This window comes from Salmo trutta, chromosome 24 (assembly GCF_901001165.1).
Source record: "Salmo trutta chromosome 24, fSalTru1.1, whole genome shotgun sequence".
In the NCBI taxonomy this organism is placed as follows: domain Eukaryota; kingdom Metazoa; phylum Chordata; class Actinopteri; order Salmoniformes; family Salmonidae; genus Salmo; species Salmo trutta.
The window spans coordinates 49,869,700-49,895,211 of record NC_042980.1 but is presented as its reverse complement, the minus strand read 5'-3'; the positions used below and the strand labels follow the sequence as shown (position 1 = coordinate 49,895,211).

Here is a 25,512-nt window from a genome sequence, read left to right as displayed (position 1 = left end):
ATTTTAATGATAAATCTAACCTGTATCGGCTATTTGGGAATTTTAATTTTAATTCACCTGAAAGAGTTGCTATCTCTAAGTTAACGTTGAAAAGTTTAACTATGTCTCATGGGTTAGTACACATTAGTTTGCGTATTATTCCAATAACCAACCTGGACGGTAGTGTAGCAATTTAATGTATATTAAATTGAACGAGACAATGATATCCACTCAGTTGAGACTGGTTAGATATCGTACAGCATAACCTGAATTATTTAAAAATAATTACTGGTGATTCTTCACCACCGGAGGTCACTGTTAACACAAGCTAAAATCGACAGGGTACCAGTGAAAATAGAATTTTACAAAACTGTTAAAAAGTCTACCTAAACACCATTAAGCTGGTAAAACAGCTTTAATCTATTAATCAATTTGAATGATTAGTCAACCCCGTATAGGCTACAGGAATTAGCTTTAATTAACCTGAAGTAATTGCTATATCTAAGTTAACATTGAAAAGTTTAACTATGTCTCATTGGTTAGAACACATTAGTTTGCGTATTATTCCAATAACCAATAACCAACCTGAACGGTAGTGTAGCAATTTAATGTATATTAAATTGAACGAGACAATGATATCCAATCAGTTGAGACTGGTTAGATATCGTACAGCATAACCTGAATTATTTAAAAATAATTACTGGTGATTCTTCACCACCGGAGGTCACTGTTAACACAAGCTAAAATCGACAGGGTATCAGTGAAAATAGAATTTTACAAAACTGTTAAAAAGTCTACCTAAACACCATTAAGCTGGTAAAACAGCTTTAATCTATTAATCAATTTGAATGATTAGTCAACCCTGTATAGGCTAAAGGAATTAGCTTTAATTAACCTGAAATAGTTGCTATATCTAAGTTAACGTGGAACAGTTTAACCATGTCTCATTGGTTATGGCACATTCGTGTGTGTATTATTCCCATAACCAACCTGGAGAGGTAGTGTATCAATTTAATGTATGTATAAAATTGAACAAGACAATGATATCTAATCAGTTAAGACTGGTTTGATATCCTACAGCGTAACCTGACTTATTTCACGAAAAATGACTGGCGATTCTTCGCCAGAGGTTACGGATAGCCCAAGCTGAGGTCACACAGGATTCCCGTCTAACGGGAATTCACTATGAACAAAGAGGAAAACAAAAATGGCGGCTCCCCTTTGTTAGCTTAGCATCTGGCGCAAGGCTCAGCTTTCCTTGCGCGGGGTTTCCCCCTCGCCGCACAAGGGATGTTCCCTCCAACAAGGGAACGGGTTTACTTGGTGACGTCTCACGTTCAACCCTTAACCTCTCCCCGTTACCCAACGCGAGAGGTAGAGAGATAATAACTTCGCTTCGGTCAAACGAATATATCTACTCTAATTTCCGTAATGGCTGGCTCATATGTCCTCTGCTCTAGGAATTACTTCTGACCGAGTCAGATCACTCCTGAAAGCGATCGACAGAAATAACACTACGTTAGGCCCAACTAGTATTATTTCTCAGAATGCCTGCATCGGCTGGTACATATGCCCTAGCTCGTAGCATTCAGTAGACCCCCTTCACACTGGCTTTGGTCAGATATACAACAGGGGTCGTTCTCTCCCGACCAGTATCTGGGTCAAATGGAACGACACACACACACTTCTCTCCCGCACTAGTCCTGCCTATAGCTATTAATGGAATGTATATATATTGCTACACAATTGATATGGAATAACACAACAGTGCGGCCTAGTCCTATCTTAGATTCCTCACACGGGGCGCCATATGTCGTGACGTTGTATTAGTTAATGTGACGACTGTTGCTCATCGAATGATTAACGGTTTATAATTACGTGATTAAATGAATTAAGCAATGAATCAAGCAATTATTAACTCATTAACCTGGGGCACCATGGGAACATTGTTTTGATTGAGTTTCTATTTCCCAAATTAACTCAAAGGATATCAGAATATCGATTACAACAGTCGCTAAATTAATCAATTTCCTCTACAGTCTCATAATCTGAAAATCGTATAATCCGGGAATCTGCACGGACCCGGGCTTTACCACTGAATTTACCACACCAATCTTAGTTGATTATTTATTTACTAGCAAGCTAAAATGATGATAAAAATGCACATACACAAAACACAGTCTAGCTATTGATTAGGACTTAGTATAACGGGCCAACACACTATGGCGCTTGTTACCCAAAATGGGGATTTTAAAGAGAGAGAGAGAAAGAAAGGAAGTACACGAGAGAAATATACATTTGGGTTCATTTGTCAGCCATGCTTATTTAAAATTAGCCTTGCCCCGAACTGCCGCTCTTATGGGTCAGAATATAATGATGTAATTACGTGTTGTAGTTCTCAGGTGGGAAGCTCCGCGTGGGTCGTTTAGGCTTTTAAATGACGCACTTCTTCTCCGGCGCAACTCTCTGGTTGTCCTCACGATGTCAGTGTCCTTCTTGGCTAAGTGGTCTGATCCTCACCCTTGATCGGAAAGGGGTCTTCTGAGGACAGACAGCTCTGTAGCTCAGAGCTCACAGCTTCGGCTCGAATGGTGTCGATACCACGATTCAATGGAGAGTGGAGGCTGGGTGGTTCGGCTTGAATTCACCCGCTTAGACACAGCTACTCGTCCGTAGCTCGTGTAGAAAAATATTTCTTTGTCTTCAACCTTGTGTTTCGTTTTGGGGTTCGTCGACTTTGTTAGACCTTGGCTGCAGCTTGGGGTCAATAGTCTACTATCTTAATTCTTCACTCTCCTGTCTTATACCCTCGGGTCAGAAGTGGGCGTAACAGCCTTTAGGGCGATTCTCTGGGCGGACCAAGTACAGGGGGCAAGGCTTAGATTTGGCTAAAAATCCGATTTTAGACACTAACTTCACATTTCATCTTTATCAAAACATTCTGTTTGATTTGGATATTTTCCAAACAGCGTACAATGTATAAACATCAGGCATATACTGGGAAAACTCTTAAAGGTACAATGTTTTCATAATAACGTCATCTCTTAACCTTTAAAAACCAATACAAAAGTTACATACATTTTAATATTCCACTTTTCGTCATAACCACCATCGTGGCTGACGGAAACCATTGTTCCAAAGTTCCTTTATTGCATGTTTAAGGTTCTGAGGCCAGTTCTCCATTGTTAGGACAAAGGAATTTCTCTGTATTATGGGCATGAGGTGTCATAAAACCCCCACATCTTCAGACCCCTAGATCTCTCCTCCTCTGTTGGGGGTTTGGGAGATAATCTGTAGGGTGGTGGTCTCCTGTACCCTGACCTGATCAGGACAGTCATGACACCTATATCTATCCTACCCTGGCTTTCAAAGGTCTTCGAAAGCCAAGTTAACAAACAGATTACCGACCATTTTGAATCCCACCGTACCTTCTCCGCTATGCAATCTGGTTTCCGAGCTAGTCATGGGTGCACCTCAGCTACGCTCAAGGTCCTAAACGATATCATAACCGCCATCGATAAGAGACATTACTGTGCAGCTGTATTCATCGACCTGGCCAAGGCTTTCGACTCTGTCAATCAACACATTCTTATCGGCAGACTCAACAGCCGTGGTTTCTCAAATGACTGCCTCATCTGGTTCACCAACTACTTCTCAGACAGAGTTCGGTGTGTCAAATTGGAGGGCCTGTTGACCGGACCTCTGGCAGTCTCTATGGGGGTGCCACAGGGTTCAATTCTCGGGCCGACTCTTTTCTCTGTATATATCAATGATTTTGCTCTTGCTGCGGGTGATTCTCTGATCCACCTCTACGCAGACGACACCATTCTGTATACCTCTGGCCCTTCTTTGGACACTGTGTTAACTAACCTACAGACGAGCTTCAATGCCATACAACTCTCCTTCCGTGGCCTCCAACTGCTAAATGCTAGTAAAACTAAATGCATGCTCTTCAACCGATCGCTGCCCGCACCCGCCCGCCCGACTAGCATCACTACTCTGGACGGTTCTGGCTTGTGGACAACTACAAATACTTGTGGACAACTACAAATACCTAGGTGTCTGGTTAGACTGTAAACTCTCCAGCCTCACATTAAGCATCTCCAATCCAAAATTAAATCTAGAATCGGCTTCCTATTTCGCAACAAAGCATCCTTCACTCATGCTGCCAAACATACCCTTGTAAAACTGACTATCCTACCGATCCTCGACTTCGGCGATGTCATTTACAAAATAGCCTCCAACACTCTACTCAACAAATTGGATGCAGTCTATCAAAGTGCCATATGTTTTGTCACCAAAGCCCCATATACTACCCACCACTGCGACCTGTATGCTCTCGTTGGTTGGCCCTCGCTTCATACTCGTCGCCAAACCAACTGGCTCCAGGTCATTTATAAGTTGTTGCTAGGTAAAGCCCCGCCTTATCTCAGCTCACTGGTCACCATAGCAGCACCCACCCGTAGCACGCTCTCCAGCAGGTATATCTCACTGGTCATCCCCAAAGCCAATTCCTCCTTCATCTGCTTTTCCTTCCAGTGTTCTGCTGCCAATGACTGGAACGAACTGCAAAAATCACTGAAGCTGGAGACTCGTATTTCCCTCACTAGCTTTAAGCACCAGCTGTCAGAGCAGCTCACAGATCACTGCACCTGTACATAGCCAATCTGTAAATAGACCATCCAACTACCTCATCACCATATTGTTATTTGTTTTGCTCCTTTGTACCCCAGTATTGCTACTTGCACACTCATCTTCTCCACATCTTTCACCCCAGTGTTTAATTTGCCATACTGTAATAATTTTGCCACAATGGCCTATTTATTGCCTTACCTCCCTTATCCTACCTCATTTGCACACACTCTATTGTATTATTGACTGTATGTTTGTTTATTACATATGTAACTCTGTTTATCGCACTGCTTTGCTTTATCTTGGCCAGGTCACAGTTGTAAATGAGAACTTGTTCTCAGCTAGCCTACCTGGTTAAATAAAGGTGAAATAAAAAAAAATATTCAAACCTTACTGCTTACAATTCACATTATAATTCAGTCCTTACTGCTTACAATTCAGTCCTTACTGCTTACAATTCACATTACAATTCAGTCCTTACTGCTTACAATTCACATTACAATTCAGTCCTTACTGCTTACAATTCACATTACAATTTGCAGTCCTTACTGCTTACAATTCACATTACAATTTGCAGTCCTTACTGCTTACAATTCACATTACAATTCAGTCCTTACTGCTTACAATTCACATGACAATTCAGTCCTTACTGCTTACAATTCACATTACAATTCAGTCCTTACTGCTTACAATTCACATTACAATTTGCAGTCCTTACTGCTTACAATTCACATTACAATTCAGTCCCTACTGCTTACAATTCACATTACAATGCAGTCCTTACTGCTTACAATTCACATTACAATTCAGTCCTTACTGCTTACAATTCACATTACAATGCAGTCCTTACTGCTTACAATTCACATTACAATTTGCAGTCCTCCTATTTCTGACGAAAAGAGAGACAACTTAATACAGATATGGTCTGTAGCAGAAGAGAGGAGAGCAGATTTCTATGCTATACTAGCTCTTTCTCCGTTTTGGGATCAAACCAAAATTCTGTCTGTGTCCCAAATGGCACCCAATTCCTTACATCAGGGCTCTCCATTCCAACCCTGTTCTTGGAGAGCAACCGTCCTGTAGGTTTTTGATCCAACCCCAATCTAGTGCACCTGATTCTAAGAAGGTGCTAATGAGCCCCGGCTGTCGAGCCGATAATTTGTCCCCAGCTGGTCCCTGGGCGGCTACGTACGTGGAGGATGGATTCTGGGAATCATCACGCCCCTCTGCTCCCTCCGCTGGTCATACGGCTCACTGGGTCAGCAGGTAGAGTGCTCACCATGTGAGGCGCGAAGGCCGGTTCGAGCCCCGCTCCAGATATATATTATTTTTGTTATATAGACACACACACACACACACACACACACACACACACACACACACACACACACACACACACACACAGTACCAGTCAAAAGTTTGGACACCTACTCATTCAAGGGTTTTTCTTTATTTTTACTATTTTCTACATTGTAGAATAATAGTGAAGATATCTTCACTATGTAATAACACACAATCATGTACTAGCCAAAAAAAGTGTTATAAAAATATATTTTAGATTCTTCAAAGTAGCCACCCTTTGCCTTGATGACAGCTTTGCACACGCTTGACATTCTCTCAACCAGCTTCACCTGGAATGCTTTTCCGTCAGTCTTGAAAGAGTTCCCACATATGCTGAGCACTTGTAGACTGTTTTTCCTTCACTTTGTGGTCCAACTCATCCCAAACCATCTCAATTGGGTTGAGGTCGGGTGATTGTGGAGGCAAGGTCATCTGATGCAGCACTCCACCACTCTTTGTCTTGGTCAAATAGCCCTTACACTGCCCGGGTTATTGTCCTGTGTGTGTTTGTTTTGTAGGCTAATAGTGTTGAATTAAAATAGTGTTTACTGATTTAAAACTTAAACTCACTAATAAAAACAGCAGTTCTTTGCTGTATTCTTTTGATAGGCGCTCTCTGATTTTTAAAAGTTATGAAATCTCATGTAGGCTAGTATCAAACTTTAGTGGAAGCTGTAGGCATGGTGATTTGAGCTACCCGATTGGCCAGCGCAGTAGGTGCCTTCTCGATTTAGTCTTTTCAGACAAATAAAAAAGTTCAAAATGGTAACACTTTCCCGGTGTGCAGGGATCAAGTGCAGCTACCGCCAACAGCACAATTTATTTGTTTTAAATGAGCGCCAGCCGTTATCTCTGGCTTTTCTATGGAAATGTTTGGTGATCAACTAGGAATGCCTTGAAGATCGACCAATCGACCTGTTGGTGACCACTGCTCTACACTATATGTGCTTGTTTTGTCACAAACTATTTGAATTTTAGCAACCAGGAAAAGGCAGTGCGGTTTTTGCATAATGCGGCTTTTATTAAATGTTCTTGGAACCTTTTAAAGAACTTAGACCAGCTGTTCTGTCAACATTCTTACAACATTAAGGGAATGTCCTGTACACTGTATGAATGTCATCACAACTGAGCATATTTTTGTGTTTTGGGAACCTATCTCTTGTAATGTACCTTCATGACTGTCCTCGAGAGTCCAAATAGGTATGCAGATATGCAATGAATGACTTCAATCAGAGAGGGGAAGGAAATTACTAGTGGGGATTAACAACTCACGTCCTGTTGTAAATCAAGGAGAAGATCCAGGCCTCCAGATTCACCAAAGGAATGTGCTTTGTGACAACAGACCTTTTTCCCGCTGAAACCCTAACATGTTCAAAAGCAACTAGTATAACTATATTTATGACATAGAACGTGGGGAATGGTCAGGCGATCTATAGAACACGTATTTTTGTTTGGTTATTTTGTGATGTCATTAAAAAATGTTATAAAGGAAATACTAACTTGGAAAGTATACCCACTACATATATGTGGCTCACCACCTGGATTCGGTCTTATGTAGCAACATTTGAATTTCTGCTTTTTACATGGGATAAAAGTAGAAACTCAGAGCTACAAAATGGTATAACATAAAATGCATTTGAGGAAATAATGATAAAGTAATTCTGCTTTGGAAGTTGATCAATGTTTTGGTACTAATATTGGAGAGCCCTTCTTTGTCTACACCCATTCAACATTGTTCACACCCTCTTAAGCCTTAGCCCCACCCATCGCTTTAAGTGTTGATCCGAGCGTTCTGTACTAACTTGCCAGCTACTTCAGACATCTAAGAGATAGAGAACAGCTCACTGAACATTACTCGCCCTAGCAGAGCTGGTTAGGCTGTTTTCATGTTATCCAGAGTGTTGGTGACTGGAACGGTGATGTCAGATTGTCCGTTTGTAAATGCAGAGCGTTTCGCATTCAATAAGTAGGGTTGATGCAAAAGCTCTGACCTCACAACGACACTCAAGCACCCAAGCTAACTGGCTAACATTGGCTAGCTAATTCCAGACACATAAAGAGAGAACACCCCACTCTAACCATTTTACTCCCCCTAGCAGAGCTGCTTAGGCTATGTAAATCCAAAGCGTTGGTGACTAGCTGTGCTGCTGGCAACAATTGAATTACGCTTTGTTGCCGACGTTTACTGACACGGACATATTCAGCGGGTGTTGAGCATTCAAATATTCATCAGTTATTCTGCGCTCTGGCACAATAATACAAGTCTTTTGTTAAGGAATGTAGCTAGCTAGGTAAACAATGAACCCCAATACATAACGTAATGTTAGATAGCGAGCCAGCCAGCTAACGTTAGCTAGCTAGCTAACAGTACACTAACTTCTTACAGATCAAATCCCTTTAGCGGGATCGATTTGACAACAGCCAGTGAAAGTGCAGGGGTCGAAATTCAAAACAGCAAAAATCTCATAATTCAAATTCCTCAAACACACAAGTATTATACACCATTTTAAAGATAAGATTCTCATTAATCCAACCACAGTGTCCGATTTCAAAAAGGCTTTACGGCGAAAGCATAGCATTAGATTGTTAGGACAGCACCTAGACAAGAAAAACCACACAGCCATTTTCCAAGCAAGGAGCGGCGTCACAAAAACCAGAAATACAGCTAAAATGAATCACTAACCTTTGATGATCTTCATCAGATGGCACTCATAGGACTTCGTTACACAATACATGTATGTTTTGTTTGATAAAGTTCATATTTATATCCAAAAATCTCAGTTTACATTGGCGTGTTATGTTCAGTAATGTCTTGCCTCCAAAACCTCCGGTGACTTTGCAGAGAGCCACATCAATTTACAGAAATACTTATCATAAACTTTGATAAAATATACAAGTGTTATGCACAGAATTAAAGATGCACTTCTCCTTAATGCAACCGCTGTGTCAGATTTCAAAAAAGCTTCACGGCGAAAGCACACTTTGCAATAATCTGAGTACAGCGCTCAGAAGCCAAAAGAAGCTATATAGATACCCGCCATGTTGTGCAGTCAACAGAAGCCAGAAAAAGTGTTATAAATATACACTTACCTTTGATCTTCATCGGAATGCACTCCCAGGAATCCCAGTTCCACAGTAAATGTTCGTTTTGTTCGATAAAGTTAATCTTTATGTCCAAATACCTCCATTTTGTTCGTGCGTTAGTTTCACTATTCCAAATGCAAGGCGATCGCTTACAAAGTCCAGACGAAAAGTCAAAAAAGTTATACTACAGTTTGTAGAAACATGTCAAACGATGTATAGAATCAATCTTTAGGATGTTTTTATCATAAATCTTCAATAAAATTCCAACCAGACAATTCCTTTCTCTTTAGGAATGAAGATGAACTCTCACTTCCTGGTTGGATTTTTCTCAGGTTTTTGCCTGCCATATGAGTTCTGTTATACTCACAGACACCATTCAAACAGTTTTAGAAAACACTCTGACATTTCTATCCAAATCTACTAATAATATGCATATCCTAGCTTCTGGGCCTGAATAGCAGGCAGTTTACTCAGGGCACGCTTTTCATCCGGACGTGAAAATACTGCCCCCATCCATGAGGTTTTAACCTTCAATGAAAATGCTTTGTCAAAATTTGAAACGCGTAATATCTCAAAATGCAGCTAGCTAGACTATCTTACCCGTGGTTTGAAATCGGAGTAGATAGCCAGAGCGAATTAACCAGCTAGTATGTCTATCAACGGTTGCAGTGACCTTCTATTGAAATGGATACTTGCATAGTGGGGTCTTTTTTGTTAAGACATGTAGTTAGCTAGCTAAACAAGTTAGCTAGCTATACAGTAGAGAGGCTATATACAGTAGAGAGGCTATATACAGTAGAGAGGCTATATACAGTAGAGAGGCTATATACAGTAGAGAGGTTATATACAGTAGAGGTTATATACAGTAGAGGTTATATACAGTAGAGGGGCTATATACAGTAGAGGGGCTATATACAGTAGAGAGGTTATATACAGTAGAGAGGCTATATACAGTAGAGGCTATATACAGTAGAGAGGTTATATACAGTAGAGAGGTTATATACAGTAGAGGGGCTATATACAGTAGAGGGGCTATATACAGTAGAGGGGCTATATACAGTAGAGGGGCTATATACAGTAGAGGGGCTATATACAGTAGAGGGGCTATATACAGTAGAGGGGCTACATACAGTAGAGAGGTTACATACAGTAGAGAGGCTATATACAGTAGACAGGCTATAAATGTAGCGAGGCTACATACAGACACCAGTTAGTCAGGCTGATTGATGTAGTATGTACATGTAGATATGGTTAAAGTGACTATGCATATATGATAAACAGAGAGTAGCAGCAGCGTATAAGAGGGGTTGGGGGGGGCACACAATGCAAATAGTCCAGGTAGCCATTTGATTACCTGTTGTTTTGGGCCTTCCTCTGACACCGCCTGGCGTAGAGATCCTGGATGGCAAGGCAGCTTAGCCCCAGTAATGTACTGGGCCGTACGCATCCAAAGGAGGTTTCCACACATCTCCCACTCTTTGCCCTGCGTCCACTCCGGATGCACACCACACTCCCGCTCTTGCACCCTTCAAACTTCACCTGCTTTCAAATGACTTCCATCTCGGTCCTCGCGCCCTGGTGCCACATTCTTGGCTCCTCTCTTCCTGTCACTGTAGCCATGTCACAAAGTTAATGCACAAGGGCCTGGTCTGTCGGGCCTGGTCTGTCGGGCCTGGTCTGTCGGGCCTGGTCTGTCGGGCCTGGTCTGTCGGGCCTGGTCTGTCGGGCCTGGTCTGTCGGGCCTGGTCTGTACTAAGTGGTCAAGATGGTCAACCCCGCACATTTTCTTTTTGTAATTCATTACAAGCTCTTGACTAGATTTAAGTTCCTACCACTTTTAAAAACAACTCCAAAACCCCTGCCACTGTCACTTTAGACCCAGGCTGTGTGGTACAGGGTGAATGGTGGGACTTGGGGCAGACACACTCCACGGAACCGTGTACTCGCCTCTCAGGTGTCTTCTTCTCCCTCCCCTCTCCCTCTGCTGCCTCCTCTCCCTCTGCTGCCTCCTCTCCCTCTGCTTCCTCCTCTCCCTCTGCTGCCTCCTCTCCCTCTGCTGCCTCCTCTCCCTCTGCTGCCTCCTCTCCCTCTGCTGCCTCCTCTCCCTCTGCTGCCTCCTCTCCCTCTGCTGCCTCCTCTCCCTCTGCTTCCTCCTCTCCCTCCTCTCCCTCTGCTTCCTCCTCTCCCTCTGCTTCCTCCTCTCCCTCTGCTTCCTCCTCTCCCTCTGCTTCCTCCTCTCCCTCTGCTGCCTCCTCTCCCTCTGCTTCCTCCTCTCCCTCTGCTTCCTCCTCTCCCTCTGCTTCCTCCTCTCCCTCTGCTGCCCCCTCTGCTGCCTCCTCTCCCTCTGCTGCCTCCTCTCCCTCTGCTGCCTCCTCTCCCTCTGCTGCCTCCTCTCCCTCTGCTGCCTCCTCTCCCTCTGCTGCCTCCTCTCCCTCTGCTGCCTCCTCTCCCTCTGCTTCCTCCTCTCCCCCTGCTTCCTCCTCTCCCTCTGCTTCCTTCTCTCCCTCTACTTTCCCTTTTCACTCTCCTCTTCCTCTCTCCCTTCACTCTCCTCTTCCTCTCTCCCTTCACTCTCCTCTTCCTCTCTCCCTTCACTCTCCTCTTCCTCTCTCCCTTCACTCTCCTCTTCCTCTCTCCCTTCACTCTCCTCTTCCTCTCTCCCTTCACTCTCCTCTTCCTCTCTCCCTTCACTCTCCTCTTCCTCTCTCCCTTCACTCTCCCCTCGCTCCACTCCTCCCTCCAGTCATCTCTAACTCCTCTTCTTCCCTGCCTTTTGCTGCTGATTTCCCCCCCCCACACACACAGTCTCCTCCAATCAACTCTTGCTTTCTTGCCTGACACAGACAATAAGAGTTCACCAATGTTAGCTCATTAGTTAGCTCTTAACTCTAGCCTTCATTTCAGTGGCTAGTTAGCTGGTTGTGGCTAGTTAGCTGGTTGTGGCTAGTTAGCTGGTTGTGGCTAGAAAGGGACAGCTTGGTTGACGCTTTGTGAACGCAGGACAAATTTGCTGTTACACACCTTCTCTTGCCTGACAGACTATGTTTTTTACCTTTATTTAACAAGGAAAAGCCCATTGAGACCCAGAGTCTTTTTCAAGGGAGACCTGGCCAAGAAGGCAGCAACACTCAATACATTACAGAATTAAAACATACAATATAACAACATGATCCAGCCTAAAAAAGCATTTCCACTCCTCCGTAACAGAGCCTCCCATCTATATTTTAAATTCATTCAGTGGCACTAACATATCTAGATGAAGCATGGATTGTAGACTATTCCATGCCTCTGGTGAACAAGAAGAGAAGGCAGTCTTGCCTAATAGTGTGAATGTCCTTGGGACTTTAAGTAGCAACCACCTAGCAGACCGGGTATGGTAACATAGCAACCACCTAGCAGACCGGGTATGGTAACATAGCAACCACCTAGCAGACCGGGTATGGTAACATAGCAACCACCTAGCAGACCGGGTATGGTAACGTAGCAACCACCTAGCAGACCGGGTATGGTGACGTAGCAACCACCTAGCAGACCGGGTATGGTAACATAGCAACCACCCAGCAGACCGGGTATGGTAACATAGCAACCACCCAGCAGACCGGGTATGGTAACATAGCAACCACCCAGCAGACCGGGTATGGTAACATAGCAACCACCCAGCAGACCGGGTATGGTAACATAGCAACCACCCAGCAGCCTGGGTATGGTAACGTGGCAACCACCTAGCAGACCGGGTATGGTAACGTAGCAACCACCTAGCAGACCGGGTATGGTAACATAGCAACCACCTAGCAGACCGGGTATGGTGACGTGGCAACCAGACTACAGAGGTAAAGAGGGAGTTTACCCAAAAGGGCTTTGTAGATGAACACGTATCTTTCTGCGCATATAAAGTGAATTCCAATCATTTGGTACAAGGTGCAATTGTGGGTGAGTGACTTGGCATCTATAATAAAGCACAAGGATGCATGATAAACAGACTGCAATCTCTATAAGATGGAGGAGGTTGCATGATAAACAGAGTCTTGTCTCTGTAAGATGGAGGAAGCTGCATGCATATCCTGTCTGGGAACCTGGGACGTTTGCGTCCCACCCTAGTCAACAGCCAGTGGAATCGCGTCGTGCGAAATACAAATACCTCATAAATGCTATAACTTCAATTTCTCAAACATATGACTATTTTACACCATTTTATAGATACACCTCTCCTGAATCGAACCACGTTGTCCGATTTCAAAAAGGCTTTACAGCAAACGCAAAACATTAGCTTGTTAGGAGAGTACCCAGCCAAAAATAATCACACTGCCATTTTCAAAGCAACTAGATGCATCACAAATACCCAAAACACAGCTAAATGCAGCACTAACCTTTGACAATCTTCATCAGATGACACTCCTAGGACATCATGTTACACAATACATGCATTTTTTGTTCGATAAAGTTCATATTTATATATAAAAACAGCATTTTACATCGGCGCGTGACGTTCAGAAAATATTTTCCCTCAAATGCTTCCGGTGGATCAGCGCTACAATTTACAAAATTACTATTCGAAAACATTTTATAAAATGTAATATTGTCATTCAAAGAATTATAGATTAACATCTCGTGGATGCAACCGCATTGCCAGATTTAAAAATAACTTTACTGGGAAATCACACTTTGCAATAAACGAGGTGCTATGCTCAGAAAAATAGGCTAGGCGATACAGGTTAGCGCCATCTTGGAACCATCTAAAATCAAATATACTATTGTAAATATTCCCTTACCTTTGATTATCTTCATCAGAAGGCACTTCCAGGAATCCCAGGTCCACAACAAATGTAGTTTTGTTCGAAAAAGTTAATAATTTATGTCCCAATAGCTCCTTCTTGTTAGCGCATTCCGAAGGCTACTCATAATGTACGAGGCGCGCGGGACTTGTCATCACGAATGTGCAAAAAATATATATTTACGTTCGTTCAAACATGTCAAATGTTGTATAACAAATCTTTAGGGCCTTTTTCAATCAGAGCTTCAATAATATTCAAGGCGGACGATTGCATTGTCTTACTAAACGTTTCGGAATGAAGGGGTACCCACGGGCGCCGGCGTCGTATTAGTAATGGCCCTCTCTCTATGACCAACTTTCCAGGCCTCTCGTTCGGTCAGTTTCTACCGGAGAAGACTCAAACCACTTTGTAAAGACTGTTGACATCTAGTGGAAGCCTTAGGAAGTGCTAAATGAATCCTAACTCACGGTGTGTTTCATAGGCAAAGTGTTGAAGGTGATTCCACAAATCAGATTTCCATTTCCTGTTTGGAATCTTCTCAGGTTTTGGCCTGCCATATGAGTTCTGTTATACTCAGACACCATTCAAACAGTTTTAGAAACTTTAGAGTGTTTTCTATCCAAATCTACTAATTATATGCATATTCTAGTTTCTGGGCAGGAGTAGTAACCAGATTAAATCGGGTACGTTTTTTTTATCCGGCCGTGCAAATACTGCCCCCTAGCCCCAACAGGATATACAACAAGTCACCATAATCAATTACAGAGAGAAAAGTGGCCTGAACAAGCTTTTAGCCATAAGCGGGAAGCAAGCCTTATTACGAAAATAAAAACCCAATTTCATTTTAAGCTTCCTCACAAGATTATCCATATGAACTTTAAAGGACAACTTGTCATCCAACCATATACCTTGGTATTTGGAGGATTACTCTTTTTCAATGGATAAACCACCAGATGTGACAATGCAAACCTTCTATGGCAGAGTTCTAGCTCTGGTAAAGGTCATGAATTTAGTTTTTTGTACATTCAAGACCAGTTTGTGACCATAAAGGGAGGCCTGCAGTGACTGAAAAGCAGTCTGGAGCTCTTCAACAGCCTGAACCAGAGAAGGAGCCCATGAATATATGAGTGTATCATCTGCATATAGATGTAACTTTACTGGTTGCATCCCATTTCCAAATCATAAATAAACATTGAGAACAACACAGGAGCTAAAATGGAACCCTGGGGGACACCTCTATTAATCTCTAGAAAGATAGACTTGGGATTGTCAGTATATACATACACATTTTGTTCTGTCAGAAAGTAGCTAGCTATAGCAAGCAGCTTGGGCCGTTTCCATATGAATTACATCCGTAGAAACAAGACAGAACAAACAACTAGTTAACTGTATATAGTCAGCTATTTCCATGAGACTGAGAACAGTCATTCGAGCTCCACCGCTGATGTGCTCACCTGTACCAACAAGGACTTGCTGATCTGAGAGCTGTTCCCCACGTTTCACAGCATCAAACATCCACAACACCAAACACGTATCTGCTGTTTAGTTATTTCACTCACCTTCATATCATCTCTTTTCAAAATGCAAGGCCGTGTCCGTATCACCAGCCAACGTAGAGAAAGCCTCTCACTGTGAAAGGTCATGTCTGCCTCGGCAATGTCATTTTGAGTAATGAAGTCAAATGACAGCATACACGGTTTCTCGTTGATGACAACAGTCACGCGAATACCACAACAGAATACCACAACAGAATACCACAACAGAATACCACAACAGAATGCCACAACAGAATGCCACAACAGAATGCCACAACAGAATGCCACAACAGAATTTCACTACAGAATACCACTACAGAATACCACAACAGGTTGTAAGCAAGTTGATTATGTGATATTGACACAGATATTGTTAGTAAAACAAGTCTGTTGACAGTTCTAATGAGTTAACATGTTCTCTCTCTTTCCCCTGTCCCCTCCTCTCTCCCTTCTTCCCTCTCTCTCTCTCCTCTTCCCTCTCCTATCACTCTCCTCTCTTCCCTCTCTCCCCCCTCTCCTCTCTCCTCCTCTTTCCCCTCTCTCCTCCTCTTTCCCCTCTCTCCTCCTCTCTCCCTTCCCTCTCTCCTCCTCTCTCCCTTCTTCCCTCTCTCTCTCCTCTTCCCTCTCCTATCACTCTCCTCTCTTCCCTCTCTCCCCCCTCTCCTCTTTCCCCCCTCTCCTCTCTCTCTCTCTCCTCTCTTCCCTCTCTCTCTCTCTCCTCTCTTCCCTCTCCCTCCTCTCTTCTCTCTCTTCTCTCTCTCTCTTCCCTCCCTCCTCTCTTCCCTCTCCCTCCTCTCTTCTCTCTCTCTCTCCTCTCTTCCCTCTCCCTCCTCTCTTCTCTCTCTCTCTCCTCTCTCCTCTCTCCTCTCTCCTCTCTCCTCTCTCCTCTCTCTCTCTCTTCTCTCTTCTCTCTCTCCTCTCTTCTCTCCTCTCCTCTCTTCCCTCTCCCCTCCTCTCTTCTCTCTCTCTCCTCTCTCTCTCCTCTCTCCTCTCTCTCCTCTCTCCTCTCTCCTCTCTCCTCTCTCCTCTCCTCTCTCCCCTCTCCCCTCTCCCTCCTCTCTTCCATCTCCCTCCTCTCTTCCATCTCCCTCCTCTCTCTCTCTCTCTCTCCTCTCTCCTCTCTCCTCTCTCTCTCTCCTCTCTCCTCTCTCCTCTCTCCTCTCTTCTCTCTCTCCTCTCTTCTCTCTCTCCTCTCTTCTCTCCTCTCCTCTCTTTCCTCTCCTCTCTTTCCTCTCCGCTCTTTCTCTTTCTCTTCCCTCTCTCTTGCTCTAGGTGTGTGAGGAAGATGCTGGGCTCAGAGCAGGGAGGAGTGGTGGAGGAATGGCTGTCAGAATTCAAGGTGGGTCACAGACATCTAGTTACATGGAACAATATTTATATACACACAGGCTTCCTCCTGTCTCTCTCTCTCTACTGACCCTTACTGGCCTGGCAGTACAGAGGGTGAAGGCTGCCTCCTGTCTCTCTACTGACCCTTACTGGCCTGGCAGTACAGAGGGTGAAGGCTGTCTCTCTCTCTCTCTGTCTCTACACACCGAACATTCTGATTGACATATATGTTTTTCTGTTGCTCATTAGGAAACTAGATTTCAGTCTTGGAGGTGTTTCCTGACCGATTCTGCGTGTGCTTGATGATGCTTGTCCCCATGAGCCACTGAAAGCCTATTTCACTTCCTCAAAATCCACAGAATCAATCGAAGATAACTCAAGAAGTGTGTCATTAATTATGTTTTTGCTGAGGATGTTTTAGTTGAGCAGTTTGACATCTGAGGTGTTTGATGCAGTATTTCTCAAGTTAAAACATGTGTGATGATGTGTTGTCTTACGGAAACAGTTGGAGCTGCTGAACATGTCTGTCTCATTGTCTGATATCGGATAGAGAGCAGTCACCGCAGCTGTCCATGTTAGTAGGCAAATGGACATTTACCTGTTGTGATACACAGATGTTCCAGTCTCTGTTTTAGACCAGCCTTTATGACCAGAATTATCCTGTTGCTTTAGTTACACTCACGTTTGACACTAGAATAACTTTGACTCTTATTGATGACACGGTGGCCGTTTTCAAAAAGGATTTGTTGCTTTTTAAAGGCCGTCGCTCTTTCAGCTTGATTACGCTAGTAGATGAATAGTAACTCGTGACAACTGGACTACACTTCTACTGTGAAGGGATGTTTATACTGTATCTGTTTCTATTTCTCCAGACTACCCTAACTATCTGTTTCTATTTCTCCAGACTCTAATAGAAACCCTAACTATCTGTTTCTATTTCTCCAGACTACCCTAACTATCTGTTTCTATTTCTCCAGACTCTACCAGAAACCCTAACTATCTGTTTCTATTTCTCCAGACTACCCTAACTATCTGTTTCTATTTCTCCAGACTACCCTAACTATCTGTTTCTATTTCTCCAGACTCTACCAGAAACCCTAACTCTCTGTTTCTATTTCTCCAGAAACCCTAACTATCTGTTTCTATTTCTCCAGAAACCCTAACTATCTGTTTCTATTTCTCCAGAAACCCTAACTATCTGTTTCTATTTCTCCAGAAACCCTAACTGTCTGTACCTATTTCTCCAGAAACCCTAACTATCTGTTTCTATTTCTCCAGACTACCCTAACTATCTGTTTCTATTTCTCCAGAAACCCTAACTATCTGTTTCTATTTCTCCAGACTCTACCAGAAACCCACATCTCCACCTATGCAGGCAGCCTTCACCTGAAGAAGTCTCTGGTGCCAGCTCTCTACAGAGTCATCCAGGACACCAGCAGTGAGGTGAGACGGATGCAGACTACAGACTGTTTCCACCCCACCTAGGTAGCAGCGTGGCGTTTCAGGACAGAAAACGTGACTACTGTATGTCATGTCTGACTCAGTCGATTCCCACGGGGGACCAGTACGAAATAGTATGACATAAGAGTGACTGTAATCTGTTGTGACGAGGTGAACGGAGCTGGCTTGTCCCCAGCGCTCTGCCAGCGCCTCCCCCCACGCCAGCTGGTCTGCTCTGTCTGTGGAGGACTCAGGACGTGATTGAAATCCGTGTGGCAGTGCCAGCCTTGTTACCTGGTAACCACCGTGTACCTGTCACTGCCCTGTCATCACCACTCCATGCAGGAGCATCAGGTGGCTAACTAGACACGTGTCCCGTGTTGCTCAGTTGGTAGAGCATGGTGTTTGCAACGCCAGGGTTGTGGGTTCGATTCCCACGGGGGACCAGTACGGGGGGGAAAAATGTATGAAATGTATGCATTCACTACTGTAAGTCGCTCTGGATAAGAGCATCTGCTAAATGACTAAAATGTAAATGTAAAATGTAGACTACAGGAGACACAGACCATGTCGACTACAGGAGGCACAGACCATGTCGACTACAGGAGGCACAGACCAAGTCGACTACAGGAGGCACAGACCACGTCGACTACAGGAGGCACAGACCACGTCGACTACAGGAGGCACAGACCACGTCGACTACAGGAGGCACAGACCACGTCGACTACAGGAGGCACAGACCACGTCGACTACAGGAGGCACAGACCACGTCGACTACAGGAGGCACAGACCACGTCGACTACAGGAGGCACAGACCACGTCGACTACAGGAGGCACAGACCACGTCGACTACAGGAGGCACAGACCACGTCGACTACAGGAGGCACAGACCACGTCGACTACAGGAGGCACAGACCACGTCGACTACTAGACTACAGGAGGCACAGACCACGTCGACTACTAGACTACAGGAGACACAGACCACGTCGACTACAGGAGACACAGACCACGTCGACTACAGGAGACACAGACCACGTCGACTACAGGAGACACAGACCACGTCGACTACAGGAGACACAGACCACGTCGACTACAGACCATGTCAACTACAGGAGACACAGACCATGCAAAATCTCCTGAGGGGGAAAAGGTGTTGTCGTGCCCTCTTCACAGCATGACTGGTTTTCCCTTTGTAGTCCCTGCCACATAAGTCTCATGCCTGAGCCGTTGAATTGTGACTCCACTTTGTCTCTGTACTGACGTTTTGCCTGTTTGATTGATTGACTTACAGAGGGCGTACCTGCACTGTTTTTATTCAAGCATATTACCGGTCACCTTACCATAGTTAAATGTGGTGGTTCGCACTTTCAGTTTTGTGCAAATGCTACCATTTATCCACGACTTTTGGTTTGGGTAGGTTTTAATCGTCACAATGGGAACAACATCGTGTCAGTGTATACTACAAGAAGGCGCCGAAGAACATGGCTGACGTTTTACATTCTCCTAACCAATTGTGCAATTTTATTTTTGTTTGCGTTTTGTCATTTATTTTTTAACTTATTTTGTACATAATGTTGCCGCTACCGTCTCTTATGAATGAAAATAACTTCTGGACATCAGAACAGCGGTTATTCACCGCGGACTGGAAGAAACCTTTTCCTTTAACGAGTCTGAGGAGAAGGAGAAGGATATCCTGCTTTCACTGGAACAGGCCCAGATCCACACATATCCTGCTTTCACTGGAACAGGCCCAGATCCACACATATCCTGCTTTCACTGGAACAGGCCCAGATCCACACATATCCTGCTTTCACTGGAACAGGCCCAGATCCACACATATCCTGCTTTCACTGGAACAGGCCCAGATCCACACATATCCTGCTTTCACTGGAACAGGCCCAGATCCACCCATATCCTGCTTTCACTGGAACAGGCCCAGATCCACCCATATCCTGCTTTCACTGGAACAGGCCCAGATCCACACATATCCTGCTTTCAATGGAACAGGCCCAGATCCACCCATATCCTGCTTTCACTGGAACAGGCCCAGATCCACACATATCCTGCTTTCACTGGAACAGGCCCAGATCCACACATATCCTGCTTTCACTGGAACAGGCCCAGATCCACACATATCCTGCTTTCCCTGGAACAGGCCCAGATCCACCCATATCCTGCTTTCACTGGAACAGGCCCAGATCCACCCATATCCTGCTTTCACTGGAACAGGCCCAGATCCACCCATATCCTGCTTTCACTGGAACAGGCCCAGATCCACACACATCCTGCTTTCCCTGGAACAGGCCCAGATCCACACATATCCTGCTTTCACTGGAACAGGCCCAGATCCACACATATCCTGCTTTCACTGGAACAGGCCCAGATCCACACATATCCTGCTTTCACTGGAACAGGCCCAGATCCACCCATATCCTGCTTTCACTGGAACAGGCCCAGATCCACCCATATCCTGCTTTCACTGGAACAGGCCCAGATCCACCCATATCCTGCTTTCACTGGAACAGGCCCAGATACACACATATCCTGCTTTCACTGGAACAGGCCCAGATCCACACCTTTTGCATGAAGAAAATACGCCAGAAAAGGGTACGCAGAGCGGGGATCCTTCTGAGAATCCGGAGGCGAGCGAGTAAACTCCCAATGCCATCCGTTCTTTTTGCTAATGTGCAATCATTGGAAAATAAAATTGATGACCTACTATTAAGATTATCCTACCAACGGGACATTAAAAACTGCAACATCTTATGTTTCACCGAGACGTGGCTGAACGAAGAAACGGACAATATAGAGCTGGCGGGATTTTCCGTTCACCGGCAGAACAGAGACGCTACGTCTGATAAGACGAGGGGTGGGGGTGGGGGTGGGTGTCTATTTGTCAATAACAGCTGGTGCGCAATGTCTAATATTAAAGAAGTCTCGAGGTATTGCTCGCCTGAGGTAGAGTACCTCATGATAAGCTGTAGACCACACTATCTACCAAGAGAGTTCTCATCTATATTGTTCGTAGCCTTTATTTACCACCACAAAACGATGCTGGCATTAAGACCGCTCTCAACCAACTCTATAAGGCCATAAGCAAAGAAGAAAATGCTCACCCAGAAGCGGCGCTCCTAGTGTCCGGGGACTTAAATGCAGGCAAACTTAAATCAGTTTTACCCCATTTCTACCAGCATGTCACATGTGCACCAGGGGGGGAAAAATCAACACACAGAGATGCATACAAAGCTCTCCCCCGCCCTCCATTTGGCAAATCTGACCACAATTCTATCCTCCTGATTCCTGCTTACAAGCAAAAACTAAAGCAGGAAGTACCAGTGACTCACTCAATATGGAAGTGGTCAGATGACACGGATGCTAAGCTACAGGACTGTTTTGCTAGCACAGAGTGGAATATGTTCCTGGATTCATCCAATGGCATTGAGGAATACACCTCCTCAGTCATCGGCTTCATCAATAAGCGATTGATTGACGTCGTCCCCATAGTGACTGTACGCACATATCCCAGCCAGAAGCCATGGATTACAGGCAACATCCGCATCGAGCTAAAGGCTAGAGCTGCTGCTTTCAAGGAGCGGGAGACTAATCCGGACGCTTATAAGAAATCCTGCTATGCCCTCAGACGAACCATCAAACAAGGAAAGCGTCAATACAGGATAAAGGTTGAATCTTACTACACCGACTCTGACGCTCGTCGGATGTGGCAGGGCTTGAAAACTATTACGGACTATAAAGGGAAACCGTGACGCGAGCTACCCAGTGACGCGAGCCTACCAGACGAGCTAAATGCCTTTTTATGCTCGCTTCGAACTGAACACTGAAGCATGCATGTGCGTGTGATAACGCTCTCGGTAGCCGATGTGAACACAACCTTTTAAACAGGTCAACATTGCCGCTAGTGCCAGACGGATTACCAGGACGTGTACTCAAAGCCTGCGCGGACCAACGGTCAAGTGTCTTCACTGACATTTTCAACCTCTCCCTGACCGAGTCTGTAATACATGCATGTTTCAAGCAGACCACCATAGTCCCTGTGCCCAAGGAAGCGATGGTAACCTGCCTAAATGATTACGGCCCTGTGGCACTCACGTCTGTAGCCATGAAGTGCTTTGAAAAGCTGGTCATGGCTCACATCAACAGCATCCTCCCGGACACCCTAGACCCACTCCAATTCACATACCGCCCCAACAGATCCACAGATGACCCAATTGCACTCTACACCGCCCTTTCTCACCTGGACAAAGGAACACCTATGTGAGAATGCTGTTCATCGACTACAGCTCAGCATTTAACACCATAGTGCCCACGAAGCTCATCACTAAGCTAAGGACTCTGGGACTAAACACCTCCCTCTGCAACTGGATCCTGGACTTCCTGATGGGCCACCCCCAGGTGTAAGAGTAGGCAACAACACGTCTGCCACGCTGATCCTTAATACTGGGGTCCCTCAGGGGTGTGTACTTAGTCCCCTCCTGTTTTCCCTGTCCACCCACGACTGCGTGGCCAAACATGACTCCAACACCATCATTAACTTATTGCGTATCAGTGGGACGCTAGCGTTCCAATTCGACACCTTCCGGTGAAATTGCAGAGTGCCAAATTCAAATTAAATTACTATAAATATTGAACTTTCATCAAATCACAAGTGCAATATATCAAAATAAAGCTTAACTTGTTGTTAATCCAGCCGCCGTGTCAGATTTCAAAAAGGCTTTACGGCGAAAGCAAGCCATGCGATTATCTGAGGACAGCACACAAATGCATAACAAATCATTTTCAACCAGGGAGTTGCGACACGAAAGTCAGAAATAGCGATATAATATATGCCTTACCTTTGAAGATCTTCTGTTGGCACTCCAAAAGGTCCCAGTTACATTACAAATTGTCCTTTTGTTCGATTAAGTCCTTCTTTACATCCATAAAAACTCAGTTTAGCTGGCGCGCTTCAGTCAATAATCCACTCGGTTTCCCCCCTTCAAAATGCAAACAACATGAATTCCAAACTTTACCAATAAAGTTATCCAAACAAGTCAATCAACGTTTATAATCAAATCTTGGGTACCCTAATACGCAAATAAATGATAAAATTTAAGACGGAGAATCGTTGTCATCTTTACCGGAGAAAAATACCAAAGAACGAGCTCTCATTCACGCACTTGGAAACACTACAGCCAAAATGGGAGCCACCTAGAAAAACTACAATTTCTGGCTCATTTTTCCAAAAATCGTCCTGAAACTGTTTCTAAAGACTGTTGACATCTAGTGGAAGCCCTAGGAACTGCAATCGGGCACGATTTCGCCCTATTATAAAAGTGCCAGCCAATGAAATCAGTGGTAGGATTACATTTTTTTGGGGGGGGGTGGTTTGTCCTCGGGGGTTCGCCTGCCATTTCAGTTCTGTTATACTCACAGACATTATTTTAACAGTTTTAGAAACTGTAGAGTGTTTTCTGTCCAAATCGACCAATTATATGCATATCCTAGCTTCTGGGCCTGAGTAGCAGGCAGTTTACTTTGGGCACGCTTTTCATCCGGATGTCAAAATACCGCCCCCTATCCCAAAGAAGTTAAGTTTGCTGACTACACAACAGTGGTAGGCCTGATCACAGACTTCGATGGGACGGCCTATAGGGGGGAGGTCAGAGAACTGGCAGCGTGGTGCCAGGACAACAACCTCTCCCTCAATGTGATCAAGACAAAGGGGCTTATCGTGGACTACAGGAAAAGGCGGGCCGAACAGGCCCCCATTAACATCGTCGGGGCTGTTGTGGAGTGGGTCGAGAGTTTCAAGTTCCTTGGTGTCCACATCACCAACGAACTATCGTGGTCCAACATACCAAGACAGTCGTGAAGAGGGCTCAACAAAACCCTTTTTGGGCCCCCAGATTCTCAAAAGGTTCTACAGCTGCACCATCGAAAGCATCCTGACTGGTTTCATCCCTGCCTGGTATGGCAACTGCTCGGCATCTGACCGTAAGGTGCTACAGAGGGTAGTGCGAACGGCCCAGTACATCACTGGGGCCAAGCTTCCTGCCATCCAGGACCTATATAATAGGCGGTGTCAGAGGAAAGCCCATAAAATTGTCAGAGACTCCAGTCACCCAAGTTATAGACTGTTTTCTCTGCTACCGCACAGCATGCCAAGCGCCAAGGACAGGACCAAAAGGCTCCTTAACAGCTTCTACCCCCAAGCCATTAGGCTGCTGAACAATTCATAAAAATCACCACCAGACAATTTACATTGACACCCCCCCTGTACAGTGCTGCTACTTGCTGTTTGTTACCTATGCATAGTCACTTCCTTCACCCCCACCTACATGTGCAGATTACCTCAGCTAGCCTGTACCCCTGCACACTGACTTGGTGCCGGTGCCCCCTGTATATAGCCTCGTTATTCTTATTGTTACTTTTTATTATTGCCTTTTATTTTAGCCTACTTGGTAAATATTTTCTTCCTGAACTGCTCTGTTGGTTAAGGGCTTTTAAGTAAGCATTTCACGGTAAAGTCTACACTTGTTGTATTCGGCGCATGTGGCAAATAAAGTTTTTGATTTGACATTGACGCTATTCTGAGGCAACCCGGAACATAGTTTTGATCACGCAGACTGGGCTATCTTGAAGCATGGATTCCAATTGGTCAGACCACGTTGATTAGCCATTAGCATGGGTACTTCCTTTTCGATTTTTTGCTTATAGGAAGGGAGATGCAGAATGGAGTCGTGATCTGATCTGCTGCAAGGAGGCCGAGGGAGAGCCTTGTAGCCATCTCCATCCAGAGTATTTAAAGCACGTGTACTACAGGCAATGTGTTAGAACTTCAGTTGCTTTTTCCTCAAATTTGCTTTGTTAAAGTCCCCAGCTACAATAAATGTGGCCTTCAGGTTATGTGGTTTCCAATTTGCACAAAGTCCAGTGTAGTTCCTTGAGTGCCGTTGTGGTATCGGCTTAAGGGGGAAAATACACGCCTGTGACTATAACCGAAGATAATTCTCTAATACGATCGGCATTTTCTTGTGAGGTATTCTTGGTCTGGTGAACAAAAGGGCATGAGTTCCTGTACGTTACCACAATCGCACCATGATTGTTAGTATAATCATGAAACATAGACCTCTGCCTGCCTTCTTCCCGGAGAGTTCTTTATTCCTGTTTGCGCGATGTACTGAGAACCCAGCTGGCTGTATGGACGGGGACAGTATACCCGGAGAGAGCCATGATTCCTTGAAACGGAGTATGTTACTGTCCCTGATGTCTCTCTGGAAGGAGATCCTCGCCCTGAGCTCGTCTACTGTATTGTCCAGGGACTGAACATTCTCGAGTAATATACTGAACATTAGATAGTAATACACTCAGAAGCAGTGGATGGTGTGCCCGCCTCCTGAGTC

At 44.7% G+C, this 25,512-nt stretch overlaps 1 protein-coding gene across 3 annotated transcripts in view; it reads left to right on the top strand.

Moving 5' to 3' along the window:
• LOC115161458 (protein FAM126B) overlaps positions 1-25,512 on the top strand; it is a 161,408-nt gene that overhangs the window by 73,590 nt on the left and 62,306 nt on the right. For all 3 annotated transcript variants that reach the window (XM_029712448.1, XM_029712449.1, XM_029712450.1), the window contains exons 3-4: positions 16,616-16,682; positions 18,014-18,115. In XM_029712448.1, the coding sequence (XP_029568308.1) occupies positions 16,629-16,682; positions 18,014-18,115 (156 nt within the window). In that variant the 5' untranslated portion in view covers positions 16,616-16,628. The remainder of the gene's footprint in view (positions 1-16,615; positions 16,683-18,013; positions 18,116-25,512) is intronic.